This window comes from Platichthys flesus, chromosome 12 (genome assembly GCF_949316205.1).
Source record: "Platichthys flesus chromosome 12, fPlaFle2.1, whole genome shotgun sequence".
NCBI classification, from domain to species: Eukaryota; Metazoa; Chordata; class Actinopteri; order Pleuronectiformes; family Pleuronectidae; genus Platichthys; species Platichthys flesus.
In genome coordinates this window covers 7,570,097-7,588,718 of record NC_084956.1, presented here as the reverse complement: position 1 = coordinate 7,588,718, position 18,622 = coordinate 7,570,097, and the positions used below count along the sequence as shown (strand labels likewise).

The 18,622-nt window shown below is 43.5% G+C and overlaps 1 protein-coding gene across 2 annotated transcripts; it reads right to left on the bottom strand.

Moving 5' to 3' along the window:
• Positions 1–1,281: 1,281 nt before the first annotated feature.
• On the bottom strand, positions 1,282–18,206 carry zranb1b (zinc finger, RAN-binding domain containing 1b). 2 transcript variants are annotated; one of them, XM_062401421.1, is made up of 10 exons: positions 17,767–18,206; positions 15,577–16,638; positions 9,665–9,852; positions 8,856–9,009; positions 8,025–8,096; positions 6,408–6,606; positions 5,630–5,750; positions 5,129–5,258; positions 3,496–3,725; positions 1,282–3,117 (listed from the first exon to the last, which is right to left on the bottom strand). In XM_062401421.1, the coding sequence occupies exons 2-10, from the start codon at positions 16,547–16,549 to the stop codon at positions 2,899–2,901; spliced, it is 2,286 nt and encodes a 761-aa protein (XP_062257405.1). In that variant the 5' UTR covers positions 16,550–16,638; positions 17,767–18,206; the 3' UTR covers positions 1,282–2,898. The 2 variants fall into 2 exon arrangements, with proteins under 2 accessions (XP_062257405.1, XP_062257406.1); XM_062401422.1 differs by having other exon boundaries at positions 17,967–18,206.
• Between the last annotated feature and the right edge of the window lie 416 nt (positions 18,207–18,622).

Sequence of the window (18,622 nt, the reverse complement as noted above, 5' to 3'; positions counted from 1 at the left end):
CGGAGGAGTGACGGAGAATCTGAAACGGTGGGTGTCAGGGAACGGCTGAAATCTTCACTTTCACCTCAATGACTTCTTGTTTATGAGCAGAAGAAGCTGCTGTGATCTACAGTTTCAGTTAGTAATAGTAATATCTAGGGTTGCAAAATTCCGGGAATATTCAAAGAGGGAAACTTTCCATTGGAATATATGGGAATTAACGGAAAAAAACTGGAAATTGTGTGGGTAATTTATACTAACTGTATTTACTTTGTTATGTACAGACATAAATATAGACATTTTGTTTTGTCATCGGCTGATTTGAGCCCTGAGGAAACTTTGGGCACTTGACTATATGATTCTGGATCTTTGTGTCATTCTCAAAATAGGTCTTTGCACAGTATTTGCAAATGTACACAGCCTTTCCTTCTACATTGGCTGGGGTGAAATGTCTCCACACATGATCCAATGTATCCAAATCCCGAGCTCAATATTCCAATGGAAAGTTTCCGGAAAGTGTCCGGAAATTTACTGGAAACTGTTCGCCCCTTTGCAACCCTTTTAATATCACACATCTTTTTATAGTGGATCACTTGATAACTTGTTTGTAAAAGGACTCAGCAGCTCGTCCCACCAGCCTGTTTCTTTAATCTCACTGTTGTGACTCTCCCACGTGAAACCGCTCTCGTGTTGCAGAAGAAAAAAGAGCCAAACTATTTCCCTCAGGAGTCGCTGAAGACGGAAGCTTGAAGGAGGGAGAGGATATTGGAAGCTGGAGTCGCTGGAGTCTGAACGAATCTTAATGTCGCTGCTCACAAAGAAAAGATCAAATCTCAAATGTTTTGTTTGCAGCTCGGTTCTGCTGCTGAACTGCTTTGTGTTCACCAAAGAAAACCACAGACTAGACCTGGTCTCATAAATATGATTAGTGATCATATCTTAGAAATAAAATTCTCATGGATATAAGAAAATAATCTATAGATGGAATGTTACATTAGTAATTGAAAATCTAGATTTTCTGTTTCACAGATGTAAACTTTGTAAGTAAAAGGACGCTTCCACCCCGTTACCTGTGATCCAGAGATTTTCACTGTAGACTACAACTCCAGACTAATCATTTTACATTTTGGACCCTTCAAAATAAAGTTATATAAATTGTCTTAATGAACCTTTTGTACAGAGAATCCTGAACTCATGAACTTAGAAACGTTCTTAAGAGGAGTGCATGGTGTATTCTGTGATTCTGATTTGAACACATGTAAAAAAACAGTGTGAAGCTGAAGAATCTCAAACAGGAAACAGTTTAATTGGACATTCAAAAAGGTTTTCCTTTATTTTTTTCCGTATTATACCTGTTCCTTGCGTTACACTCCGTATAGTGAAGTCAGGCCTAAATCCACAAACCGTCATAGTCACAACTGCAACTATTGCATAAATATAAAGCAACATACAGGTGATGCTCAAAACGTGTAGGAGTCGAATGAAACACAGAAGAGGTTACAGTGTGCAATGAAAGAAACAAACAAATGCAAAACATTCACAGCAAAAGAAAAAGAGAAAGGAAGGAAAACTCGTTTTGTTTTGTTGGTTTTTCTTCTGTCAGCTTTGGTTTTGTACGTTGGGATCTCACGAGAACCCGGCTGAAAAACGTTAAGATGTTTTCACGTGATGACGACGAGCAGGCGTGAGACAGGGAGGGGAACTGACGGGTACCGTGAGGGTGACGACAAACGCTAACAAGGAAAAGACGGACAAAAGAGGAAGTGGGAGATGGCAGTGACACAAAGTGTGACTCTGGGTTTGAACCCCCCCCCCCCCCAAAAGAAACAAAAAAAAAACAAGAGCACCAGCTTTGAGGCAAAACAAATGAGGTACTAAATCGCACGCAACAACAGAAGTAAACGTTCCACTGATGGTCACGGTTGGTTCTTTCCTCACAGCAACAGTGTTTGTGTGCAACATGTCTTCATCAAGATTCAGAGAATATAATTAATGAAAACCACAAAGGAAAGAAAAAAATATACAGAAAAGCTCAAATAAGTTTCCAACCAATAAATATGTAGAATAAGTTCAGAGAAGAAAAACCCCCACACACATTCACTCTCTCTCGCGCTCTCACACACACACACACACTTCTCAGTTCAGTCAGTCTGAAAAACGGTAAACAAAAGATCCAACATGAATGTTCTGTTTGCTAAACCTTAGTGAGATCTGACTCGTCATGGGGGAAAAAACTAAAATCTCCCTTTTCAAGAGCTTCATACGACGACCTTAGTTCAAGCAATGATACTGTATTTATATAGAACTGATTTCATAAATGTGCAGTGTTTAGTGATAAGGATTAAAGTCATTTATTATTTCACAATCTCTGCTTCTCTAAGGATCATGATATTGGCTTCGTCCCTGCCCGTTCTGAAAGAAAAAAAACACAAACGCACAAAACGCTAAACCGGTCGACACATTCTCGACCGGAAAACAAATTAAAAACCTCATAAAATAAATTTGGAAGTGTGCTTTTTGTCAGTGCCCATACTAAACGGATATAAAGTGTTTGATTTGAATCAATGCTGGTATATTTCCTTATACTCTTTTTATTTTAAACAACAACATGCATTTACATCTATGAATAAAGTTTTCCTTTTTTCCTTTGAAACTCAAAAACAAATCAAAAGGTAATTTGCATGTGTGAACCTTTTTCCCCCCCCGACCTGCGTGTTCCTTGGCGGTGGAGTTGGTCTGAGTTGAACGCTCCGTGTCTGAACGCCTGTGTGTGCCAGCGGAGCAGCAGAGTCTCCGGTGAAAGGTGGAGGTCGCTCCTGAAGGCTTTCACAGTTTGTCCGTGTCAGAAAAGAAAAAAAACTAGAGAGAGAGAGGAGGGCGATGAGTCCTGCACCCCCCGCTCCCCCTGCTTCAGCTTAATCACTCGTCCTCGTCCTCCTCCTCCTCTTCGCCGTCGGACAAAGACACGCAGGGCCGGATCTGCCGGTAGCCGTCCAGCCACTTCTCCACCATCTGGGTGACGAGCGGGTGGTTGCGGCGGCGCGAGCTCTTCTGAAGAGCCACCAGGACGCCGCCGTCGGTCACGCAGCAGTCCAGCCACTCCCTCAGCAGCTTCTCCTGCTGCTCCTCATTCCCCATCTAACAGGACAGGAGACAGACGGGACCATGAGAGGGCGCCACACATCACTCGTCTACATCCAGGATGTTATTTACTTCTTCTGAATCTCTTCAATAGAAATGTTCTGCCAGTGTCTTCCTCGGAGCAAATTCAATTACTTTACATCAGTTTGTACAACCTGAGCTAAAGGTTGTGTGAGTCAAACTTTAATAAATGAAATTTTAGGAATGTCTTTAAATCACATTTTGATAAATAAACATTATTGATCCAGAAACTCACTTTTCAGAAGGTTAAACTGGTGTCGGTGCAGAGCAGCTTTCAATTCAACAGGTTTCATGCTCACAACATCAATTATCATCATCACGCTAAATGTATTTTGAAGAGGACCAGGTGCTTACTTCCTGCGCCGAGAGGAAGTGAATGTGAAGCAGCTTCCTCTCGCTGTCGACCAGCGGCAGGAAGGTGACGGTCACGTCGTCGTCCGTGTTGAGGTTGGCGCCCGCGCCGCGATTGTCAAAGCCGTCGTTCTCCATGGCCACCAGCGCCGAGAAGTGGCCACGAGTGTAGCCCAGAGCGATGGGGCTCTTCCAGCAGAAGCTCTGCTCCCACAGGAGAGGCAGGTACACGCCTGCAGGGAGAGGAGGACAGGGTGTGTTTAGATTCAGGTGAATGGAAGTGATGTCCACTGTTCTATGTGTTTGTATCAATGTGTCTTTGTTGTGCAACATATTGTTGGAGACCAGTTTTACAGTTGTGTTGAACTAAGAGCTTTACACACTGAGCAGGTTTAGTTTTATAAAACGTTCAAACAAATCCAGCAAAATGAGCAGTGACTTCTCAATCTGCTCTCAACGACCTCTGAGCAAGTTTAAACTGACTCAGAGCACCACCTGCTGCTGTGGAGGGCACACTGCTGGGGTATTTGTTAGAAGATAATCAGCACAATCAGCAGAAAAAACTTGCAAGATAGTTTCTGACATTCTGCATTTTTTTTAAATATGTTTATCTTTGATTGGAAAGTTTGTATTTGTTCATGTTGTTTTGTTACTACAAACCACACTGCGCTGATAAGTGATAAATAAACAGACATTAATCATATGTATTTGGCCGATAATTAATATTTTCTGCATTTTTATAGCAACACTGCATCATAATTAATTTAACTATTAGAATAAATGTAAAAGCGCCCTGGATTTAAGTATAGTACTTAAATGATGTGTATTATATTACTTTCTACCACTCAGCACTAACTACACGATGAGATACTGGTTATACACTAAACAAGAGACAGCATGTGTCTCGTGTTTATTCTCCTCTGTCATAAACAGAGCAGCTCTCACCTCATGAACACTCTGTAACTGACACCTCGACAGTGACGCCTCAGAGAAATTACTCTCCTCTCCCAGTAACCATTGTGTTTTTACTGGGTTCACTTGGTCACCACTTAACTCCCCTCCCTCTCTATAGGCGCCCATATGCACTGGGTGTTTTACATTGGCTCTTGGCAACAGTAAATCCCGGATCCATCAGACGGGGCTCTACCACAGGCAGTTGGCCCTCGCACAGCGCTTTCATCATCCTCTGTACGACTTCACTCGGAAGGCAAATTGAATCCAGACTGTTTTTGCTGCTGGCAGTAAAGGTGGACCATAGGATTGTTTGACTCTGGGTTCTGATGGTTTACATATGTTCAAGTGGCTCTGGATGTGTGCGTGGAACATTCTCCTGCATCAACACACGTATAAATGTTCTACCGTGACAAAGGAGGAGGGCTTGTTTCGCTTTCAACTGCTATTTTCAGTCCCACGGTCCTAAAATCCCCCTTACAGACACTGGGCCGATGCATTTTGTAAACAGCAATTACTGACAGATCACAGGGTCAGTTATGTCAGCTATGTCAGCTATGCAGACACATGTAGGCTGCAGCCATTTCACAGAGGAAGTCTCATCCTTCTACGCCCACTGGAACGGAACTGCACTGGATAGTTCTCGACACATAATCAAAACATTGTCAGTCAGTGAACTGCTCACCTTGAAAACGGGTATACCCCAGCGTCTCGCCACGGAAACTTTTGTAATACTTCACTCCGTAGACGATAATGGGCCTACGAAGAATGTGTGCAAGAACAAAAATGTGGGTCTGCTCCAAGCTGGATCCTGGCTGTAAAGAAATAAAAACAAGACACAAAAGGTAAAAACTGTTAGAAAGCCGTTGCCGCACATTCCCACAAGTTACCTCACTCTACTCCCAAGTGTTAAAGCTCGAAACACACAATTACTGCGCTTTCACACCCTCATGTAATAACAACCCACCCAAATACTCAGTCTCTGAGGTCACACAGAGCAGTGAGAGGCAGAGAAGTGCAGACGACAACCAGGAGGCACTTTCAGACGGCATTACTGATTAAGTATAGTGTGGTAAGCTCAGTAAAGCTTCTTGCATAATTCATACATCATTAGTGTGTCACATTTGAAAGCACATCGGGCTCCTCTCCTCCATTTCAATCTGTGTTTTCTTTCATGTGCACATACCTGACTGGCCAAGGAGAGGATGAAAGCCCAGTCTTCCTGCCACTGTTCCTCCCGCAGTGAGAAGTGCAGACCGAAGCTCTGAGAATACCACGACTCCCACTCCTTCCAGCGGGTGTAAAACCTGCAGACGCACACAGACACACCATTTTGTTTAGGACATGTGCAGAAATGTAGGTGTGACTGCTCTGCACTGAACTCCTCCATCTCTTTTAAAGATAAGTGTGACTTGTAATTACTCATTTTAGCAAAATAGTAATATCCTCACTGAAAAGTCCACAGTTTCTTAGAAACAGACACGATACAGACACTGGGTTGTTTTGTTCATGCAGAACAAAGCTCGGGCTTTTGAGTCTTTAAACTTTAAAAACCAAGAGTTTCCAGTTCAAAGGGTGAAGTCTCTGCATGAGCTGACAATCCACACTGGATTCTGGAGCTATATTCAAACGTCTAAGCCAAAATTTTACTGCAAATTTACCTTGAGACAGTGCTGCATTCATCAAGGATTTATTTTAAAATACACAGTCTGCATTAAATGTAGAATCCAGTATATTCATATTTTAACCAAAATTACAGTCTCGGTTTATCAAAATCATACTCCTCATATCATATTCCTGAATAGCAGCAAGCACCAACTCAGCAGCACCGGTTGCAAACCCTTATTTTGTATTTCATTCTACTAAACACAGATGTATAGAGAAGATTAAAATCAGCACGCCATACTGTTCACAGATTGTTTACTATAAACTATAAGCTCAACTCCTCGCTCTGCAGGCCTCACCAGTGGGAGCAGTCGTGCAGGCTGTCATGGAGGGTCTTGCGAAGCACCGAGTCCTTGTCGTAGATGCCCCATGTGGCCTGCAGCACGGAGTCGAGCAGACAGTCCCCGGCCGTGCGGTTCCACAGGGCATAGAGCCGACTGTCCAACCTCGTCCCGAGCTCCAGAGACCAGTTGATGATGGGAGACTCCTCTTCAAGTTCTAAACAAGCGGGAGAGGGAATGTTGAGTGTTTTATCTCTCCTTAAAAACATAAAACCTCTCAAAGTGAACACCTTGTGCCAATGAGTTCAAGTGAGGGGGGTCTGGGGTTGCATAGAGGCCATAGTGGGATATTTTTTCAGGTTGCTAGACAGGTGATATCATGTGAAAGGACTGTTAGAGTATGAATTACCCCTCACACCTGTAAAAATAGATTTGACATAACAGCAGCTGAATAGATCAGCATGTACAGCACAATGCCAGAGGACTGAGAACATATACAGATATGTCTTAATGTGTTGCAACGTGCACAGAAAAACTAAACCTGTATTCTATGCAGCCTTCTACATTATGTCTAGACAAGCAGACGTCCAATGTATTTACAGTCATTTGTAAATAGAAACTTGTTTGAAATATGATGTAAGCCCTTTATCAGATTGTTTGGGACTTGGAGCTTTGGGAGTGGCCGAGCTCTGAGACAAATGAGCTCTGTCGGGAAGGAACACACAGTATTTTCCTTCTGGGACCATGAGTTTGAAATGTACAAATGACCCTTTGTTCAGCTGTGGAGTGATTTATTTAGCAGCTTTTTAAGTTCGTAAAAACAACTAAACAAGATCAAGAAGTTTCGTGTTTTCGTGCACTGAGTATTTAACACAAAGATGCAACGCAGCTAGCATTGTCGCTACACGTGTGACACTGTGCATGACTATTGTATTTTTATTCTGCATTCACACCATGCATGCTAAAGAAAGCTGAAGGGTTTACAATGGCCAGGTCATCAGGTTTTAAGCAGCGTTATCTGGTCTCGTTTTAATCCCTTAACAAGGAGACAAGGTTTTCTATTCACTTGTGCATTTCATGTTTCCGCCAATACTCATCACTTAAGTCCAAGCAAACACACACATTGAGGACCTTGAGCTGCTGCAGCGTTAAAAACACTGGGATGTCTAAACAGGACCCACGAATAAGCAGCACTTAAGAATCAAAGTGTTGCAGAAAAGTGATGCCTTTTAAAAGTGAGTTTTTATATATTTATGCATGCCTGCAAGTGTCTGTGTGTGCTGAGAGGAAGTACAATCATTCAGGGGGGGGGGGGGGGAATCAGAGAAATCCCTAAAACTCAATTAGGCTTATTAGGGGAGATGCAACTGGTACGAACGATAAAGAAGAGACCCTCTGGCAAAGTGACAAGCTGGCAGGCAAAACACGAGTAATACAACACTGCCAATACTTGGCTGCCTTCCTGTTATAGTACACAGTTTGTGGGGGCCTCCCTGTGTTTGCCAAGCCGCCAGACCACCTTGGATCTGGTTTCTCTCTCTCTCTTACAAAGTAGTTGCATAAATATGTAAACACAGAATTTGAGACGTGTTACTGCGACATTAAGTCCTGAAGTTTACAGGGAAGAGATTTCACCTTTTTGTACGTCTCGGTCCAGCACCTCATCAAACAGTTTTTCCTGAACTGCTGGTGGCAAGTCTTCAATGTCTGTAAGAAAAACAAGTCAAAAGAAAGGGGGTTATCAGAGGAGACACAGGTGAAGAGAAGGTCGTATTTTATTAGATGAATTCATTCATGCAATGTTTTTTTTCCGGATCTGGCTCATTTCAACTCTAGCCACCATGTTTTTGTTCCTTCCACAATAGTCACTGCATGTTCGGAGCTCTTGTCAACACAGTGGTTCATTCTTTGGCTTAACTAAATGAATGCACTGACTTTGTGGCACTGAACAGAATGGCTTTCTATAGTGGACGGGAGCCAAGGTCGGCATTGTCCTGAACACTCGGCATGACTAAAAAATCCTTAGCTTAGCTACTGGCAAAAGACTGAACCATAATAGCCATTCCACAAAATGAAATTCAACAGAAATAGCCCTGAATGGATTTAATTTTAAAGAATGAAATTGGCAAAAAAAAGCTTAATATAGCATTGTGACAAGAGACATGCATCGCGGATGGGCTTGTACACTCTGTATGCAAAAACAATACTCAAACAGTGGGCCAGAAGTGGCCGCCGTCTTCTGGCAGTTGAAGACAACCATAGCATTATGTCCCCTCAGCAACCGAACAACAAGTAATTTCTTACACCCCTTGTAAACAAGTGTTCTATCACACAATTGGCAAGACCGGCTGGGTTTCTTCAGCTACAGAGTTTAACTTATACAGAATTCTGGGTATTGAGCCATGACATCCAGACGCAGCCTGTTGTTGTTCTGGCCATATTTGTTTATTTGGGGGGGTTGCTGACCTGCAGGCAGGGTGAAGGTCACCAGGTCCGTGAGGAAATAGCAGGTAAAGTCTCCCTTGCGCTGGTGAAGAGAGGCAGCAACCTCACGACGGATCTGCTCTGTTAGCTCCGGACACACCATGGCTGGAATACACTTGGCTGCCTGCTGGGACACCTGTAGAATGGAGAGGAGAAGCAATATAATGTCTGTCTAAATATGCAGAGTATATGAGACAGTGGCTGAGTATTTGAAAACATTTGAATAACTACAATCAAAGCTCTGTGGTTGTATGCCAGTGTAGTTTCAGTCTACACACTTTTTTCCACTCATGAGGCCACCGTGACCTTGACCTTTGACCACCCACATGTATAAAGTTAATCCATTAGTCTAAAGAAACCTTCACACCAAATGTGGATTCTCTTAAAGTGTTTTTAAAATTCATCATAGAGTCCAACTCAATATTTGTGCCAAATTTGAAGAAATCCCCAAAAGGCATTTTATCATATATAACTCTTTCTTTCTGTGTGTTTGATAGAAAATGAAGCAGAGAGATGAGTGTGTGGGCGACTTCCAGCCTCTTCCCTCTCTACAAACTCTCTGCCCTTGTGCCTCCTCTCGTCTGATCTCATTGGATGTTGAGATCAGACTTCTCAAGAAAAAGCTGCATCAACGCCGACATAGACTCTGACTCATAAACAAGCATCGCTGTAATCATACCAGAACTTGATTCCATTGAATATTTTTTAAATCTAACAAACTTTATACGACTAAATTCTGTTGTACAGAATGACACACAAGTGATTCTTCGAATCGGGTTGTCTCTACTGACCTCCGTGAGTAGCACAGCCAGCATGTCCTGCCTTTGGAAGCGGATGGCCAGGTGAACCAGCGTGAAGCCGTCATCAAATGCCGAGGACCGATTTAATAAGCGCACCTCGTCTGATGTCAGCTGTCGTGCAATGTCACCTCCTGATGACTTGTAGGCCTCCACAGCCGCCAGGTCCCCTTCAACCACACCTGTCGGACAAAGAGCGAGGAGGAAAAAGGTCACATTGATAAACTACATTAAAGTGAAGGTTTTTTCTTTTGATGCTTTTAAATAGAAGACATTTAACTTAGAACCAATTAAACAGTGCACAGACTGAACAAAGAAGTAATACTTTTGTTTTAATAAGGAGTAGAGCCTGACAAGGATGGAGTTTTGGTCTCTGGTGGTGATATTAATATTAGGGAGTAAAGATTTTCAGACAAGGATTCCTAACATATCATTTTACCCTTATGTCAAAGAAATTTAACTGAAGTTTTTCTATTTTACCTTTTAACTATAAACCATAAAAAACTATACATATATTTTTTACATATATTTTTTTATGTAAATACATGTAGCAAAGATTATTTTTCATTGTTTATTCTACAAGATAAAAGGTTTCATTTTAGCAAACATAAATGTCGATACCAGTATATCTGTTAAAAGCTCATTTAGTATCTGCAATCTGATAAATTAGTCAGGGTTTAATTAGAAGTTAACACAAGTTCACAGTTTTAAGCGGTGCTTTTACCGAGAGCTTCAAACACATTCAACAGCACAAGGATTTAAATCTGATAACAAAATTACAGGCATTTCAGTTTCCTTTTGATTGCATCATGAACCTGAACCGACTGTGCTTGGTGAACAAATCAAAAAAGAAATTACGTTGATGAGGTGAACTCAAATCGTGGCTCGACAGATTCTCCTTAGAGCTTGTGCAGGGAACACTCTGTGCTGAACCAACAAGTACAAAATGGGAGAGATCAAAATGTGCTTCATCTCATGTCACGGAGGGAACAGCTCTAAGACTTATAAGTGGAGGGGGAAAAGACAATAGGGGGCCACTTTGTAATCTGTCAGTTATTTTCTGCCTCCTTTATCTTCAGGCTCAGATCTTAGCGTGAGGGTTGAAGGTTGCGTTTGATCAGATAGATGCAGGTGTTTCCTTTCTTTGCCTTTTTTGGCCGAATGTGCAAATATTAACCACGACTGCTGCTGCTTACTCACAGATGCAAAATAAATAATCTGTTTGGACAAGGCCGTCAAATAGTAGAAATATATTTGACTGAGTGCAGCAGAAAACATACCATAGTCTACAGTCTTACAGTCTTATAAGCTACTATGCAAAATAACTATTGCAGAGAGCCAGCCTTTAAAAATTGATGTTTAGAAAAGTCCACTCATTTCCCATCAACACTGTGTTTTAATGTTGATAGTGTGAGAAAACCAAGAGGTGAAGTGAATGTGGTGTGTGAGTGCAGCAGTATCGTGATACTAGGATGGATGTATTTTTTGGATGTATTTTTTGTTTAACTCCTAATCCAAAGCAATAACACACACAGATAGAATGTCAGCTAACTATGAAATGTGGATGGGTGTGTATTCAACTCAAAACAAGAAATGGGGTGATAGGGTGAAACCACCGACAGAGCGAGATATAACCAGAGTTATTGAGGACAATAAATCATTTGGACGAGAATGTTATTTCAACAGAGTTGAATAAATTCTGTGATCATGAATCTAAACGTGACACAGTTGCACTAAATTCCTCTTTCCATTTCTAGCATATACAGTGTGACGGCCATGTAGTATTCTCTCGTACATTTGGCAGCATTAAACACTGTTGAGCTTTTGTTCTCGTATCAAAGGACCACACACAATGCTCAGCTGCATAATCTGTGGGAGAGTGAGACCGAGAGCAGGGGAGACATGGAGTGGGTGGAAGGACTCGCTGTGCCATGTGGAGCTGGCTAGCGGAGTAAAGAGACGGAGGGAGAAACTGCACAATGGCAGTGCAGTGCGATAGAGAGGGATCACAACCACTTTCCACAAAGCACTCCATTAGCGTGGGTGTGTCTATGGCCGTGCACTCAGTACTGTACTCAGGGAACCTTTAGGCAACACAAAGGGTGCAAATATGCAAGCAGCTGTACACTTTAAGACCGACTGATGAAAGAGAATCCGGAAAAGTAGTGCTGGTCTTTTCTTGCCTCCACACAGAACATGTGTCTTTTCTTTTAATCAGGTAGAGTGGTCGCCTCTATCGATGTGGGAAAAAAAACTGTCTCTATTGCTCAACTAGCAACTGCAATGGGTAATACATCATAAACCAATACGCAATAAACCATATAAGGGTTACTCTCTCTTAGTCCTTATCTAGTTTTTTTTATATATAATGGGTCTCTAATTGCGTCTGGCAAGGAGTTTATGTTTTCATCCCTATTCTTTTGTACATTGGTTTGTTTGTCAGCAGGCTCAAGAACTACTGTACAGATTTCCAGCACTATGTGATACAGCGTTTTGACCTTTTCATCAGTTTTCCTTCACCGCCATCTCAGATGAAAATCGAAGCAACTCAGGTGCAAAACACGTTCAATGATATGAAATGATCGATGTATTAGATTTCTATTCATCTTACGCAGCAAAGGGCAATGAATAATCGTGATCCATTATGAGTCTTCAGCAGAAGATGACTAGCTAAATGGCTAACTGGTTAGCAGTGCGTTTTTCCTTCATCATACGTGGTTATAGCAGAGATGGAGAAAGCCATGTGCTATGTTTTAACAGTGTTTAGTTATTGTTGGAATATTGTTGGAAACCTATCTGATAAACAATTTATCCAGTGGGGAGGAGACCTCGGGGAAGACCCAGGACTAGGTGGAGAGATTATATCTCAACACTGGCCTGGGAACGCCTCGGGATCCCCCCGTCAGAGCTGGTCAATGTGGCCCGGGAAAGGGAAGTCTGGGGCCCCCTGCTTGAGCTGCTCCCCCCGCGACCCGACCCCGGATAAGCGGATGACGATGAATGATGATGAACCTATCTGATAATATAAGTACACCAGTCAACAAAATAAATAACATAGGTCAATTCGTTTTTAGACAATTAACGAGAATTGTTACAAATTATGTCTTTAAATTTTGTTTCATAAAGGGGGGTAGGCTTTATCCAGCTACTGCATGTTAACCAATGGAGCTGAAAAGCTGTAACTAGATTCAGTAGTGAAATAGTTCATATGCGTCTTCAATAGTTTTAGGAGTATGTCCACGCAAGCATGACGGGATCTGTTACTAGTCTATACAGAAACTAAAGAATAACAATACAGAGATATGATGTGTTTTGCCCAGATCACTCAGCCCCAGGTAGTCCAGTCACCTTACAGAAAGTAGGACACGTAGGATTGTTTAGTGTTTATACATTCCCCCTGTGTTTCTGTTCACGTGGGCTTCCTTTGACTGGGCTCCTGTTTCCTGTCACATTCTTGAGTCAGGAGCAATGGAGGCTTAGAATTGCATTGGATGAAGATATTCAGGAGTATGAGGGATTGTGAGTCTATCGATGTTTGTTATCACTGTAATGGATTGATAACCTATCCAGGACATTTCCCGAACTATAGCCCTCATGAGATAAGAAAGGCTCCTGCCCCATCTGAACAAAAGAGTATATACGCTATCAAATGCAGAATTGTGTTATCCAAGAAAATGGTAAAAGTTCCTTATCATGTATTCTTTGTGGCAGGAGAGTGTAGAATGGTGAAGAACTCTGTTATTTGCCTGTTATATACCCTCAGTAATCATTACAAGATTGGACAATGAGCCAATAAATCTGCACAAATACAGACAAGTGGGCACTTTCAGATTGACCTGCAAGACAAGTCAAAAACTAAACGTGTGGCTCACCACATTCCTCAAACAGTCCATAGTGTCAAGCTTCAGGAATCTCGAGGGCAAAGCATTAGGCTACCCTCTCTTAAAGCAGTTTACGGTTCCTGAGAGAAACCTCTGCAGAGCATGATACACCATGAAAGCACGTCCTCCGTAAACAATCACAGATCTGTTTATAACCTCTTAAACAGGATTAGATTGTTATGACTGGTCAATGGGCAGAAGATAGAAAGGCAGACACGAACGCACCACATGAAGCAACAAGAGACTAGCTTAGGCAGTCAGTCTGGGGTCGTCCACGATGCAGGGGCGAAGGTTGTGGCTGTTGCCAAAGAGCTGATTATATTTGACTTGTGCTGCATGGGTCGTGCTATTTTTAGTGCAGAAGGTCCCTTGGGAAACTGGAGCGTCAAGCGGAACGATGGAGCCACTGTTTACAAACACTGACGTCTATGTTTCAATGAGAGGGAAACCCACCGAGCCCTGCTCTCTGCCTTTATCCTCTGAAACTGCAGTATGGTCACACCACTTTCACTCACTCAATGTTCCACACATATCTAAACTTAATTAAATCAAAGCTACATCCTCACTACTTTGTTTCAATATGTGTAAGTGTCTCAAAACTAAACCCACGCAAGGGCTTTAGTTCTGTATCAGTAATACTCTTCATATAATACACCTGGAAAAGCGAATCATGTCACTATTCACATATTTCTCAGTTTTTGACCATTCATACTAGAACAGAGCTTCGAACTAAAATAGAGTTAGAATGGAGAAGTGCAGACAGAAGACGTAAACATTACTAAAATAAATTATATTTAACAGTAACAGGTAGTGTAGCTTGAAATAAGAAATTACCTTCTTGACATGCTGCTGACAGATGAGTTATTAGTGTATATTGAATGTCTGTCATCTATGGCATTGCGGTGTGGGTATATTGGCAGAAAACGATGTGGACGTTTTTTTCCCAAAACATCCAGACTGGCGCTGAGACAACTTCTCAATCATTCAAGGAATTTATCAAGCGGATATGGTCTGGTTTCATCTCCTCAAATGTGAATATTTTATGCTCGTCATGTTTTAAGAGAGTAAATGTAATATTTATTGTTTTTTGAACTGTTTGTAAGACAAACAAAACATATATACACATGTCAACTTTCGTTCTCAAAACTGTAATGATCAGTTTTTCCCTAAGTGATGGATCAAGTAAAGTGGAGGCAGACAATGATGGTGACTATAATAATTAGCTGAATCTAAAGTAGATGTACTGAGCATTGTGGTAAAGAAGCAAAGATTTCAGCTGTGGCTGGGATATTAATTCCATAAAGGAACAATGGAATGGAAACACAACGAGTGAACACTTGCTTAAAGAAATTACACCCGCCCACCATCAGACATTGAAACCAGATGAGACTTGGCCTCAAGGGGACAGGCAGCACAGACGAGAGGGAATTCACCCCGTCACATGAAGAGATGCTGCGTCAGACCAGAAGCAGATCTACAGTGATTTGTCTTAGACCCAATAAAAAAAAAACAATTTATCGAAATATTTATCACTGCGATATCAACATTGGTGATTGTCAAATTTCTCCTGTCTGTGTAACACTGAAAGATTATTTTCCACAGAGACAGAAAGGCCGAGTGGGTGTGCAGAGCAAACTCAGTAGTCATGGTAAAGACGAGAGAAAGAGTGAGACAGCAGTAAGGGAGAGGAGCCTGGATAAAAAGCAATCACTAGTTTTTCTTAAAATGTTCATCCGCCCTCCCACTCCACATTCAGCAGTTGATGGTGTGGGAGGCCGGACACTTGCAGCTTGTAGGGGAGTTCTACACTGGCTGAATGCAAAGGGTTTCTTACCATATAGTATATCAGTAGTATGATGCGATTCTGAATCATCTTGACTTGGCAATAAAAACACATAGCAGAAATTACCTTGTAGAGAGTAAAACTATATTGGTCATTCTTGCAGATTCTGTAAAAGCCATTTTCATGGTGTTGGCCTGCCTTAAATCACTGACCTAACAAAAGCATATATTCTTGAGACTCACCAACACAGGCATTGAGGAAGAGCCAGTCAGTCCTTCTCATCCTGTTCTTTATCTGCTTCAGTTTTTTGAAATCCACCTCCAGCTCCTCTTGTCTGCCGATCCCTGCCCCTGACTCCAATTCAATCCTCTGAAAGTCCATGTTCATCTCCGACTCCCGTTTCGAGGTCGGTGGAGACCTTCTTTGGCTGCTGCTACAACCGCCCACTCCACCTACCACGCTGCCTATTCCTTGCCCCACCATGTGCCCAGCAACACCCCTCCTGTTGTCCCTGCCATGTTCATTAAGTTTTGTGGGAGGTTGTTGGCTGTCGAGCTTTGATGCCAGTTCGATGGGTTCCGTTAGCAGACTATTAGCTCTGGGGTGGTTGCACATCACACACTTTTGTGCCTTGGCCGAGTTCTCGCAACTGCAGGCAGTGCAGGTCCAGTGCTGTACGTGAGTGTTAAGCCTGTTACGGTCATTATATTCCTCACAGGGGTCTGTAGTTGTGGCCAAGGGAGCAGGACGGAATCCAGAGCCTGAGGTCTGGGGTGACTCTGTGGGGCTGCGTGGCTGCTGGGTATGATGTCCTTGGTGTATGGCATGTTGCCTATGTTGTTGTTGTTGAGCGTGAAGCCTCTGGCAGAGGCACTGGGTGCAACGGATGGCCCGAGGCCAGTTCAGGTAAGTACAAATGTGGCATGACCACTTGCTACTTGTCTCAGGTACATCAGCAATGCGAACACGGGGTCGAGCACTCGAGTCTGGACAAATTAGTAAGCTGGAGCCCCCCTGGGGTGGGCTGTTGCTGAGTCCTGCAGGGTCCCACTGGTGCAGACTAGCATCCAGAGCTGGGCTGCTCTTGAACGGTTCCTCAGTAATGATAGCACCCCCGCTGGGCCTCTGAGCGCGGCACATGGTGCACTTGATGGCTGACTGCCAGTTCTCGTAAGTGCAGTATTCACAGGCCCACTTGGGAAGCAGCTCGGTCATCGTCGCACCGCCGCTGGAGGGGACTTCCTGCCGTTCAGAGGGGCTCTCAGCTCGGCAGATCCACCCTCGAGGAGATCACACAGCAAGCACTAGTTTACAAAAACAAAAAATACAGGGCGGTTTAGCAAAATTTACGTCGGTTATGTCACATAATTATTCCACTTGACTACACTAAATTATCAGTTGGGGTGGGGGGGATATATCATGTAGCTCAAAGGCACAACTGAAAAGAGCTTAACTTTCAAAGTTTTTAGAGATAAATCTCTCCGACAGCGCATCATTACACAAACCTCAGACAAAGCACTCTCTATTGGAGCCATCTGTGCCAAACGGCCATTGGGACGCTCACTGACAGACACTTGGGATAATCTACAGGGCTGTGTACTATCGGTCTGGCACTTCTCTGCAGCTACAGCTCGCAGGCAGCGGAGTGCAGAGAGCCAGAAAGAAACCGAGAGAAGAGTGCCACAATGGCAAACACCTGACACTGGCTTTAAAAAACACATGCAGTGGAGAAACGTGTCCTACAGCCCGAGAAGGGTAACAAGAGACAAGGGCAGATGAAACCAGACACCAGGCAGGGAGGCGCGTGACTGGTTAAGACACTTTCTGATGCACTGGAATTGGATCCCCCCCCCCCAGAAGCCTCTTACCTGCCCATGAAAAGTGAATGATACGCAAACTCGTGTGCTGACCTCCGATCAATGTTATTGTACATACCATGGAGACTGACAGAGATGGAGAGATCCAAAATGACTGCAGCTCTCACGGAGGAGCGCTGTGTTTACACCACGCCTCCAAGTTTACCAACACACTGTGAGAAATTCAACACATTACCGAGAGACAGGCGCGGGGGATCGGGGGCAAAACTATCAAAACAATACATCAACATGAAGAGCAGTACCCACGTTAAACTCTTGTTTTAAAATCAAACACATTCAGCGGAAATAAAGAAAGAAATCAGCTTCTGGAGTTCACGAGCAGCAATGTTTTTACTTTTCCCCTAACAAGCTAGCAAATGCACATGCTAATTCGTGTGTAAACAGAGATAACAGGGGCGAGCTAGCAGTTAGATGAGAACCGTTAGCCCGGTGATCGGATCATGTTTGGGCTGTCTCTCTCTCTCTCTCCCCCCTCCTCCCGCCGCCCGACCGCAACCGCTCGACGGGCCCGGTGTCAACTCCAGCCGGGGGACGGGTGGTGGAAAGCAGCCTCACCTTCGCTTGCCTCGCCGTGTTTACTTCCAAAAGAAAAACGGTGCTCTTCCACCCCCCTGTCTCGCCCCCTCTGCCCGCCGCCACCAGCACCGCAGAGACCCCGGGACTCAGGCTCCTCTCGCTCACTACACCCGCCACATATTTACTTCTTCTTCTCCGGGGGGGCGCCGCTCAGTTGCCACTTGAAGGTCCATACATACCGCGGAGGAGGAGGAAGAAGAAGAAGAACCCCCCCTAACCCCTGGTCCCGGCCGCTTCTGACGCTTTAAATCATATTTTTCTCTTTTGTTATCCTTTTGTAATTTCCTCCAGCCTCTCGCTTCTCTTTTTTTCCCCAAACACCGAGCTGACGGAGCTTCAATGGCGGCGAGAGAAGCAGCAGAGGGAGGCTGGAAAACACTACGAAGGAGAGAGAGAGAGAGGGTAGAGAGAAAGAGGAGATCCGATCCTGGACCAGGATTTATCACCTGGATCTGCCGGGCGCGCCCATTGGCTGGCTGGCGAGTATCCCCCCGACGCGGACCAATCACAGGCCACTTCTCTCGTTGCATGCTGTTAAAAGGCTCAGTGAAATCAAAATAGACTCGAGAGTCACAATAATAAACCCGCAGGGGATTTTTCCCCTCTTTTTTTAAAAGTCTCGACAGGATCAGCTATTTAGAATTAGAAAAATATGTTTCACTCGAGCATCGTTATTAGTTGCATCTTCCACCAGTAACCACGTGGTGTCCCCTCACTCAAAGGGTGCTGAGGGGATGATGTCATCGTAAAAAAAAAATACTGCAGCAAGCAGTCTGCAGTAATGCATGACAGCTGGAGCGATTGTTATTGATGAGCATCTACAGAAACCCATCAC